This window comes from Amphiura filiformis, chromosome 4 (assembly GCF_039555335.1).
Source record: "Amphiura filiformis chromosome 4, Afil_fr2py, whole genome shotgun sequence".
Taxonomy (NCBI): Eukaryota; Metazoa; Echinodermata; class Ophiuroidea; order Amphilepidida; family Amphiuridae; genus Amphiura; species Amphiura filiformis.
Window position 1 is genome coordinate 60426495 of NC_092631.1, and position 12222 is coordinate 60438716.

The following is a 12222-nucleotide window of genomic DNA, read 5'->3' on the forward strand; positions in this document are numbered from 1 at the left end:
ATGGCACAATTCATTCACTGTTGTTTGATGGCATGCAAAACTGAATCATTTTAAAGAAAAGTTGTACAATGATGGCGCTATTTATCGAATATCTTGTTTCCATCTTTACAAGGGGTAGACACATGTAAAATGGTATTACATCAGCTAACAGACTAACAAATGACAAGGGAATTTTCAAAAACTTTTTATAATTAAATGTAAGGTATAACTCATATTATTTGGCTAATTTAAATTTAAAAATATATGTAAATAGCGCCCTCAATTTGCACACAAATGTACAATTTATAGAATTAAAATTACCACAAAAATTGGTATTATTCAGGCCTATAACTGAACATTATAATAATGTTTTGTTATTAACAATGGTCACATCAAACAACTATGTTAAACAGGCGCACGCAACCGGGTTCAAGCAACACCTGCGTTTTGGTCAAAATGACACTCTCAGCTCACCTCAAACTCCTACCGTCATAAAAAAATTGAAAAGTAATACCAATCTTTGGGACCACATCTGCAAACCCACTAAGCACAACCATTGACAATCCACCTTTTTCTGCTTGTTACTGATCCACATATCTATTGATAGCTATTGTAACAACATTGTACGTCTATATTCCTCTAAAGCTATTTAAAATAGGTAAGCCTCCGTTCACATCGACATCTGCAATAATACATACTATTCTAAATATTGTTGCAATATTCTTCCAGGATCTATCATCATTGTTATGCAAGTAAGTCACTATTTACTTCATATCTAGCGTTGTCTTTTTTTAAAGACTGTTCTTGTTTTAATTGTAGGCATTATGTCGTCCTACTCTGCCCAGAATTCTTTTTCTTTAATGTTTTCAGGCTTTGTCCAGCGCTTGAGTTAGATCCTTGATCAGGTCATCGGCATCTTCAAGACCCACGCTGTTGAGTACAAGCGACAAGATATAAGTAATAGATGATGCATACTTCTGTGACCTGGACATTACTTTTTTTTACTTTAAAAAAAAAAACAAAAAACCATGGTTTAGTTTTAATTTTGAAAAGGTCATTTACCTCATGAACACGCTGCATCCTTTGATTCTCAATTTTATGAGTTCTTCAAATGTTTATGTCTTCATTGTTTATTGTCTTCCATTCATAGAAGTTTTAAGTTAAGTACACTTTGGTAATTTCAAGTGATTCTTTTCATAGGAGTGTGTATTGTCATCCCAATTAGTTAAGTGTGATGGAATTTATGGCCACTTATCTTTTGGCTTGAGATGGTAGGTGATGTACTTATGAATAATTCATGTAAAAGTTTTATCTCTTTATCAGGTTATGTATTGTTACGATGTGTCATCTAGTAAATGCTTAGTTAAGGTTATTATTTATGCTGTTGCAGAGATGGTACTTAAGTTGGTTTTCAAGTGTTTTTCTGGTGAGCTTGCCCTTAGTTAATTTATTTTCACTTCCATCCGAGCATTCAACTGATTAACATCAAATATTCCATCTTAGCTTCCAACTGGTCAACATCAACAACTTAATCTTCATATCATATTATTACTATTATTAATTGCATCCATCTTCTTCAAGAATATTGTTTCTGCGTATCATCATATTATATTATATTAAAGCCGGAGCATTACATCACATATATCTACCAAGTTTCCATCCGTGTATTTTAATTATTTCTGTGTTTCGGGATTTTCCCACCCCCGTAACACTAACATAAGGCATAATGTTGTGATTGCCGGAGTGTTCGTTTAACAATAAACTTCCAACACCTAACTTCCTAGTTCAATTATTTGTATCAAAATTTTCACTCCTCTCCTAATGATGACAAATGAAAATCGAAGTAACACTGTATTATCAATATCATAACTACACCGTTATCTTAACAGTTCCTCCTTTGCTCGCCCTATTCCTTTCGAAAGGAATTTTTATTGTTACCTGAATCTGATCATTCCGGGTGAGATTTGTTTACCCATTCTTTCTTTGTCCGTCATTCCAGTCCAATTTCCATGTGTCATTGTAGCAGGATGTTCAATCAAACTCTCGGGTGCTCCCAAGGATGGAGCTAAACTGATCAGCTTCACAGACTACATGAGATAATCAATCAATCAATCAATCAATCAATCAATCAATCAATCAATCAATCAATCAATCAATCAATCAATCAATCAATCAATCATTTTAATCGATCAATCATTTTAATCAATCAATCATTTTAATCAATCAATTAATCAATCAATTAGAGAGGTGGTGGGTAAGTTTAATTGTTATCAAGGCCATTATATTATATTTGCATTATTGATTACATTTCAATATCATTTATTTACTTTCTTTCTTCGTCTCCCCCTCTCCCGGGACCCTCCTGCCTGCGCATGGTTCTGAACAGAACATCACACATAAACACGACCATGCATGCTTTTTACCCACTACCATCACCCAACAACCTTACCCACCAAACGCGTATGCCAAAAGAAAAACCGCGCCACCCTAGAACCGCTATAGTAATATAATAGCACACACTCACTGTGTACTTGACCTGTCAATCTTTTCTGACTGAAAATGGGCCAACTTTTTTAATATGTCTTCCATATTCGATACAGATTATACCTTAAAATGTATTAACAGCATCAAGCAATGAATAACAAAGAAAACAGTGTCAGATGTATATTCGCAACTTGCCTCTACTACTGTCTTTGCCGCTTCTCCACTCGCCATCTCAAATGTCACCACCCCTCCATAGCCCTTCATCTGTTTCTTAGCAACCTCATGTTGAGGGTGGGATGATAAACCTGGGTAGCTGACTCGGCTGATCTGTTAGAATTGGATAAGCTTGAAACATTAAACTAGTCATGCTAGTGGCACACAAATCAATCAATGCAAATTAACAATCATTATATAAGATAAAGTACGTGATGCTATAACTTCCATTTGTATAGATGAGGTGACATGTGACGTCATACAAACAGTTGTTCTGCAGATACCAGAAACCTTTTCAATGCCAAACTAACCATGAAACTAAGGAAAGGCCAGTTACGCAGGCCAGATACGCAGGGCGGATTTAGGGGGTGTGGAGCATCCGGCGCGCGCCCCCTTAATTTTTGCAGAGCGGCGCCACGCCCCATAATTTTGGCAGAGTGGCACCCATGGCGCCCCCTATTGAAAATTCCTGGACCCGCCCCTGATACGTGTTACATTCGGTAAATCAAAGACTTGGAACGACATACTGTATAGGAGGAATAACGTGCTATTTGGTGTGCCAGCTATCATGTTAAGTCACAAAAGTACATTCACCTTTGGGTGTTGTTCCAGGAACTGGGCAATCGTCATAGCATTCTTACAATGTCTTTCCATCCGTACAGGTAAGGATCGAATCTCTCGAAGAACTAGGAAGCCATCAAACGGGGACTGCATAAACAATATATAATACTCGGATTACTCGGTTCGTAAGCAAGGTAACCACACAGCAAGTTGTGATGTGCCCTGAGTCATTTAATTTGATTATTCATATTTGTTTACAACACTAAAAGCTATGTCATGAGAAATAATAGTAAGGGGAAAACGAAGAGTTTGTGTATTACAACATGTTTTAGGAGAAACCTCTTTGGTTACAGTAAACAAACTCAATCAGAGTTATTAATAATCTGGGAAAACCCCAACCTGGAACATTCTCTATATTGCATCAGTGGGAAAATCCCTTAGATTGTGTAATGGATATTTCGGAAATCCCCCAAGAAGTGAATGACAGAATGGTCTATTAATAGATTGTATGTATATTAAAAGGTAAATTAGTTTGGGCTTTGCAGAATCACATGAGATATTGTAGACTTTACATGTGTGTGTTGGTCGACATTGTGCTTCAAAAGGAGGGACATTTTAACCAGTTTACATGGCAAATAATGTGCTGTATTTAATACAGCAACGAAGGAGATTCATGAGTACACGAATGTGCAAGGAGATAAATGTTTGGAGAAAGCAGCGTAAGGAGATAAATATTTCGAGAAAGCAGCGTAAGGAGATAAATGTTTAGAGAAAGCAGCGCAAGGAGTTAAGAGTTCGGAGAAAGTAACACCATTTGTGTGTGAGGATTTTATACGCAAAGATACATTTAAATGCAAGTGTACAATGGACTTCGCTGATTTTCGCAGGACAAGTGAACAACAGGATATATATCAGCCGTCAAGAACATTGTAAAATATGTAAATAGCTCATTAATATTCATAAAATGCAAATACCTTGGCATAAATATATACAGTACAAGAGGTAATTATACTCTATATTCTAACAAGTTGTAAGTTAATCGGTTAATGCTTGCAGACTGCAGAGTAGATTGATCAAATTTCAGGCAAATTATGCAAATTAATTAATATTCACACAAAACTATACAGCACATATAAGGTCACCATACTCTATCAGTCAAGCAAGTTTGAAGTTAGTCACTTATTGCGTGTAGGCTACAATGAAATGAATAAGAACTTGCTCTAACGATTAACCATAACTAACAACTACGATTAACTAATTTTTATATCAAATAGTACAATATGTTTCAAATTGATACCGCAATAAATGTATATGCGTGTATTGGCTCCCTTGACTCATTTCCTATAAGAAGTATAATAATGTAGTTTTTTAGTTTAATGGCTAAATTTGGGAAAATATGGCTACTGCCATGATGCTAACTTTCCGCTGACAAAATATCCTGGGTAATGAACTGAAATAAAATCTTTCCTTATTTGAAATGTTATAACAAAACGAACAGTATGAGACAATAATACTTCTTAAATTTACCAAACCGCTTCCAAGTTTTTTGCTGGCACCACTAATAAGATGCAAAGTTCCAAGGTCCTTGCAACACGCAACACCGGCTACCAAGTCACTGTGACCTCCGAGGTACTTGGAACTATAATAATAATAATAATAATAATAATAATAATAATAATAATAATAATAATAATAATAATAATAATAATAATAATAATAATAATAATAATAAATAATAATAATAAACAACAATAATAAATAATAAATAATAAATAATAAATAATAAATAATAAATAATAAATAATAAATAATAAATAATAAATAATAATAATTATTATTATAACAACAACAACAACAACAACAACAACAACAACAACAACAACAACAACAACAACAACAACAACTACTACTACTACTACTACTACTACTACTACTACTACTACTACTACTACTACCCCTACTCCTACTACTACTACTTCTACTACTTCTACTACTACTACTACTACAACTACAGTTCGGAATGAAATGCCGGTGACTTTCTGTTGATCTCCGTGTCCTACTGTCCCACATCTAGCTTTCAAAACAGCAGGAACTAGTTGGTGGACTGTCTCTCGAGTACCATGTCATTTCTCCAGTTGTAACGGCCTGTTCTAAGAAAGTACTGGCAGCAGTTAAATATGTGCAGCATTGTGCAGCAGTTGTAGCCACAGAGAGTACACTGACCTAGTGGGTGTTTGTTCCAGGTCTTCAAGTTGGCAGGTGAGGGTAGTGTGTCTTGGATTGAGTTGAGGTAAAGAGTTGAAGGTCCATTAGAGGTTAGGCTGGTCACAAGTTTCTGGTCCTATGTAGGGAAGTAAAGCTTGGTCATTTATTCAACTTCAGGTAAGTCGAGTGGTGGCATATATCTGATATACGACGATTCACCAATTCCCAGTTTCCAAAGTGTCTGTTGTTGCGTGCAAGCCATAGAGTGTATGTTGCTCTTTATGCTGTTCTCGCCACAGTATCCAGTGCCTTTTTGGTTTTTTTGTTTGTGAGGCCAAAGAACTTGAAGCACGTTCGAAGTGTGTTGTTTGTGAATCCTCTTGATCCCACCTCTACTGGGGAGTATATCAGTTCCTATCCTGCTGCTTGTCCTTCCTGGATTAGATCTTCATACTTCATTTTCTTTCTGTGGTTGGCCTGTGCTAAGTTCTCCTCAGCAGCAGGTACTGTGAGTTCAATTATGATGCCTTGTTTGTCTGATGGTGAGTAGACAGATATGTCTGGCTATTTCGATGTTGTCACTATCTCTGGAGGGAACATAGCTGGGCGATTGTCTTCTCTCTAAATTCTAAAGAGTGAAAAAATCAATTCTCCTCGGAGTGACTCTTCGGGTCAATTGAAAAGATTGACGTTTCAATCTACCAAGAGTGAAAATCACATATTTTTCTCCATACGAGTAAAATTTTCACTCACTTGGTGGGTGGAATCCTGCATATGAGGGGAACATGTACAAAATATAATCAAGGTCATAAATAGCCAAGGTTAAAGGTCATCCAAGGGCTAAATTTCAAACTTCGCCCGATTGACTTAAACTTAGTAATTCTCCATATTACGGGAGCATGAACAAAATCAATCTGAGGTAAGTTGAGGTCAAATGTTAGAGTATGCCCAATCGGGCTTATAAGTGGTAAAAATCCTCAATATAACGTCAGTTGCCCTCACAGCAAGCTATTTGTTATCGTTCCTGCAATAATGATGTCCAAGAGATAATACTTTTTTCATATGGATTCATTTGACAACAAGGACCTCTGGTGCATACATTTGGCGTCACCATTAATTTTGGCGTCGCCATCCTATCGATGGAGATGGTTTGTTTTTTCCCATAATCATTTGTCATGTTGTTATTTATTAATTTTTTTGATAATAGGGTTTTCTTTGCGTGTATGTTTATTATAAGTGTCATATGCTTAATTGCATGTTGAGGGGCATATAAGGCCCACAGATTGGCACTTGTGCTGCATCGTGCTTTTTACACAGGCGTCTCCATCCTTTTCATGGAGATGGTTGTGGTTTTTTGTTGGCTATTAATGCCCTTATTGTTGTGTACTGTGCAGCTGGCCTGATATATATTGATACGTTTGGTAATTTGTATAAATGCTGTATTATTTTCATTATTATGTCTATTGTGTATTCGGCACCTAGAAGCTGCTTTGTGTGCAATAGTGCGCTTTTAAGGGGACTCGATCTTTTGTGCGTAATTATAGAGGGCCAGGTGATTCACTCTATCATTTAAAAAATATTTGAAGAAGTTAAAGAGCCCTAAGAATAAAAAACTGTAGTGTAATTCACGCCAGACACAATTTCTTTATATGACAAAAATTTATTTTTGTAATCGATCAAAAAACAAACGTTTTATATCAATTTTAAATTTAGCCTGAATCGGTAAATATGGTACCTCTCGCCCTTTTTTAGGTCAAGGCTGTTTTTACCATTATGCAGGGAACCATTCGCTGGTTCGAATCCCAACGAAGCCTGTCCTTAATTTCTTCTTCTTCTTCTTCCAGTACATGCCCTTTGAACACAGACTGTCATTATACTCGTATGTAATGAATACCTGTAAAAGTATATGCCTATTTTTTTCAAGACTACGAAAAATGCCTCGATTTCTGAACTGCTTATTTTAGGTAATATCTATACAGAACATATACCAAAATCTCAATTTATAAGATAAAGTGTGTGGTTGGGGTGTGTGCGGGGGTGAGACTGGTCACACACCTTTAAACAAGACAATCACATCATTTTTATTGGGTAAATATAGAACAATTGTGGATGGAAGCTTTCTGTTTAAATAAAACTCAGGTATGTGGAGCAACTAGTATTGATGGGATTAATGAGAAGGCCATTTCAAAATGAACCAATTAATGCATTGTACCGGTAGGAGCAGATCAAGTATATTATCTGGAGCAACTTGTATTGATGGCTCCTGTGTATTTTAACAGATGTTATTATTAATTAACTTCACTTGTATTATTGATCTGCCTTGTCTCCCGAATTTTGGGTGGCAACGGCCAACAATAGATTTTCCTTATAAGTTGAGTGGTAAGAGGCCATAGTAACGGACATTTTTTCCATTATTAGCCAATTTAACCAATTGTCACACTTTCGAGCCGTAAAATACCTTTTATTAGAGTAACTGTACCTCACACATAAAATTTCTCAATATTTTCTTATAATTTTTCCGATACAGATGGAAGGCGTTATTAGTAGCAAATACATTGCATAACAAATTAGAATGGGCTCAGAATTGGGCTATATCATTTATTTTAAATAGGGGTGTTTTTGAAAATTTTGAATATTCCCATTTAGGACTAACTTCTGGGCTTCATAACCCGTATGGTAACGCTTCATTTGATTTGTTATTTTAGGGTTGACTTGATGGAACATTGTTACATTGAAAATAGAACAAATTAGTTGGGGAAAATCATGTGGTAAAAGGGTGTTGCCAGAAATGTTGCATATTTTCAATTTTGTATATGGATTTATGGTGTATAATAAAGCTGATGGTGTTCATCATGAACTAATAATAAACTGTACTTTGATATTGACTTTTAAATTTAATTAAAATTGACATTATCATAATAATATTGGGATTGTATTTACAATATCTACAGTTGAAAGTTCTATATACAAATTTCTCATAGTCCTAATCCCCCCTTGGAATGTGTGTAAAAATTCCGGTCCTCTTTGCTCGTTTTGAGGCCTTTTGGGCACCTTTTGAGATATTTTATGACAATCAGTTGATTGCAAATCGATGAAAGTTTAACATATGTTTCAATGTATGGGTAGCCTGAAGTTCCACATTGTTTTCCAGGTACGAGGCACTAATCAGCACCCTCACTGTTTTTGATAATTATGCTTTCAAGACTACAAACCTGCTTCTGCCTACTCTTATTTCGCGGACCTGTTTTCTCGATAATTATAAAAATGCAATTATTAGTCTAAATAGCAGCCTAAAATACCTCAATTTTTTTAATGGCGCATTGGTTAGTGGTGTGCTCCCTTCAAGGGTAGGCTACCGAATGTTCATAAAATCAAATTTTGTTATAATTTTCCTGAAATATAAAAGGTTTGAGTGCTCTGTGACCTTTACATCAAAAGAAATGCCCTATTAAAGTTATATGGTGAATTCTGAAAATGTGCACATTTTCAACATATTCACCATATATTTAGATTTGCATTAAATACCAATTCTCTACCTTTAGTTTTGACCGTTTATTTACTAAAAACCGCTTTAACCCTAGAACTATGAAAAACAACCCCTCCCCTAAGATGTTTCATCCGTCATTTTAGTGATACATTTTTACCCCAGCATCTTACCCGGGGTAGCACCGACCGTCAAAGATGACTATAGAGGGGGTTGGGGGGTTGGTGAGGCCCCATTGGTTTGTACAGTAAAATCAATGATTTTCATTTCGCTCTTGTTAAATTATTCCAAGAGCAACTGACTTTTTACTTGTTAGTTATGTTGAAATAGTCTTTTCCTTTTATATTGAGGAGAAAATGTAGCCAAAAATCAATTTTGCCTATACTTTTACTTTTGTACATGTACATAGCCATGGGCACCCTCACATTATGACATTATAGCAAAATAATGTTGGGAATATTTGTACTTATTTTGCTATTACATTTGTACTGGATAGAGGAGACCCATAGCTATACATTTTGAAACAATCATCCCCCCTCCCCCGTATAAAAATTAAGATTTGGGAGGTTTGAGGACTCGTGCCGATTTGTCACCTTCAGACCATATTGCTTAAACTAAGACTAAGTTATCTAAAGTCTGCACAAAAAGAAACTCAGCTGTTATAAATACGCCTATAGCTTGAGATCTAATAATTGTTTTCAAAATATTTCTGCATAGAAAGAAGGATGATTTATTTACGCGCATTTTGATACCCCATTTGTCAAATGTCGTTCAATATTAACATTACAGTAGTGCTTTTAAAGAAAAATACTCGAATTTAAAAGTGGCAGTTTACAGCGATCAATGGTTATTACGCAAGCATTGTGGCACGTAAAACCCTCCATTTATCTTCGCGCTGACTTCAAATCAATACAAATAACTGCAACTTTTAAATTCGGATATTTTTCGTTAAAACGCTGCTGTGTTGTTAATATTGAACCAAATTAGACAAATGGGGTATCAAAATGCGCGTAAATAAATTATCCTTCTTTCTATGTAGAAATATTGTGGAAACAATTATTAGATCTGAAGCTATAGGCGTATTTATAACAGCTGAGTTTCTTTATTTAAATCGAAATAAGTGCAATTTAATCAAAAGCCGACTTCAATTTTGGCTGAATCTCTCATGAGCACGATTTTACGCCTAGGCCCTTCGAAGGGAGCACGCTAAATAGGCCTATGTCAGCGGATGGCAGAAGAAAAGCTAGGCCCCCAGTTATAACCTCATACTCCTTCTGAAGGTTTGTTTCTTCTACAGCAGTAACTGCAATATCAATGTTGCCTTTAGTTAACCTTTTAGAAGCCACTGATTTGCGCATCAGTCAGGTATTCTTCTGCACAGAAAGGTCTTTATCCATACTCATATGTCCTTGTATACATCTGTTGGATCAACCTGGTTCGAACCGCTATTTTCACCTATTTCAAATTTTGATTTGAGAAAATTTACTTGCAGCTTGCTTGCTTGTGAACTTCTTTCCTTTTTTTGCATTCTTCAACGCCCAACCCATATCCCCATATTTCCGTTGGGGTAACTCCATGTTTAAATGAGCTTCCAAACGTTTTAATGACGAATACATTTTCACGCAATTTGCTTCAGGACAGGAGAATATATTTTCTCTGCTCTCTCACTCCCGCCAACATGTTAAATAAAGCCCGTTGCCCATATTATAGAGTATGGAATTAAGCCAAATTCGTCATTTGGCAAAAAGTGTATACTGGTATTAACTGTTTGCTCTCTTTGCAATGTTTAGTACATTATTTCTTTTGGTAGAATTAAATGATTTTTTTCTCCTGAATTCAGTTAATGTAATAATAATAATAATAATAATAATAATAATAATAATAATAATAATAATAATAATAATAATAATAATAATAATAATATAAAACACTTAAAACTCAATTTTCCAATTTTTAAAATAGAAACACTACTTTTTTGAGAAATTTTTATTCATTAATATTTTATAAATTGTCAAATGCTACCCAAATACTTTGTTATGCAAAATCATTTTTCTTGAACTAAAAGAAAATCATTTTTCTTGAACTACATGTACATAGCCATGGGCACCCTCACATTATGACATTATAGCAAAATAATGTTGGGAATATTTGTACTTATTTTGCTATTACATTTGTACTGGATAGAGGAGACCCATAGCTATACATTTTGAAACAATCATCCCCCCTCCCCCGTATAAAAATTAAGATTTGGGAGGTTTGAGGACTCGTGCCGATTTGTCACCTTCAGACCATATTGCTTAAACTAAGACTAAGTTATCTAAAGTCTGCACAAAAAGAAACTCAGCTGTTATAAATACGCCTATAGCTTGAGATCTAATAATTGTTTTCAAAATATTTCTGCATAGAAAGAAGGATGATTTATTTACGCGCATTTTGATACCCCATTTGTCAAATGTCGTTCAATATTAACATTACAGTAGTGCTTTTAAAGAAAAATACCCGAATTTAAAAGTGGCAGTTTACAGCGATCAATGGTTATTACGCAAGCATTGTGGCACGTAAAACCCTCCATTTATCTTCGCGCTGACTTCAAATCAATACAAATAACTGCAACTTTTAAATTCGGATATTTTTTCGTTAAAACGCTGCTGTGTTGTTAATATTGAACCAAATTAGACAAATGGGGTATCAAAATGCGCGTAAATAAATTATCCTTCTTTCTATGTAGAAATATTGTGGAAACAATTATTAGATCTGAAGCTATAGGCGTATTTATAACAGCTGAGTTTCTTTTATTTAAATCGAAATAAGTGCAATTTAATCAAAAGCCGACTTCAATTTTGGCTGAATCTCTCATGAGCACGATTTTACGCCTAGGCCCTTCGAAGGTAGCACGCTAAATAGGCCTATGTCAGCGGATGGCAGAAGAAAAGCTAGGCCCCCAGTTATAACCTCATACTCCTTCTGAAGGTTTGTTTCTTCTACAGCAGTAACTGCAATATCAATGTTGCCTTTAGTTAACCTTTTAGAAGCCACTGATTTGCGCATCAGTCAGGTATTCTTCTGCACAGAAAGGTCTTTATCCATACTCATATGTCCTTGTATACATCTGTTGGATCAACCGGTTTCGAACCGCTATTTTCACCTATTTCAAATTTTGATTTGAGAAAATTTACTTGCAGCTTGCTTGCTTGTGAACTTCTTTCCTTTTTTTTGCATTCTTCAACGCCCAACCCATATCCCCATATTTCCGTTGGGGTAACTCCATGTTTAAATGAGCTTCCAAACGTTTTAAT

At 35.3% G+C, this 12222-nt stretch overlaps 1 protein-coding gene across 1 annotated transcript in view; it reads right to left on the reverse strand.

The window, feature by feature from the left end:
• LOC140151155 (L-methionine gamma-lyase-like) overlaps positions 1 to 12222 on the reverse strand; it is a 22770-nt gene continuing 10548 nt past the window's right edge. The window contains exons 6-10 of the mRNA XM_072173379.1: positions 4765 to 4876; positions 3271 to 3384; positions 2659 to 2790; positions 1918 to 2066; positions 1 to 909 (exon numbers count right to left, since the gene is read on the reverse strand). Coding sequence (XP_072029480.1) covers positions 846 to 909; positions 1918 to 2066; positions 2659 to 2790; positions 3271 to 3384; positions 4765 to 4876 — 571 coding nt within the window. The 3' untranslated portion in view covers positions 1 to 845. The remainder of the gene's footprint in view (positions 910 to 1917; positions 2067 to 2658; positions 2791 to 3270; positions 3385 to 4764; positions 4877 to 12222) is intronic.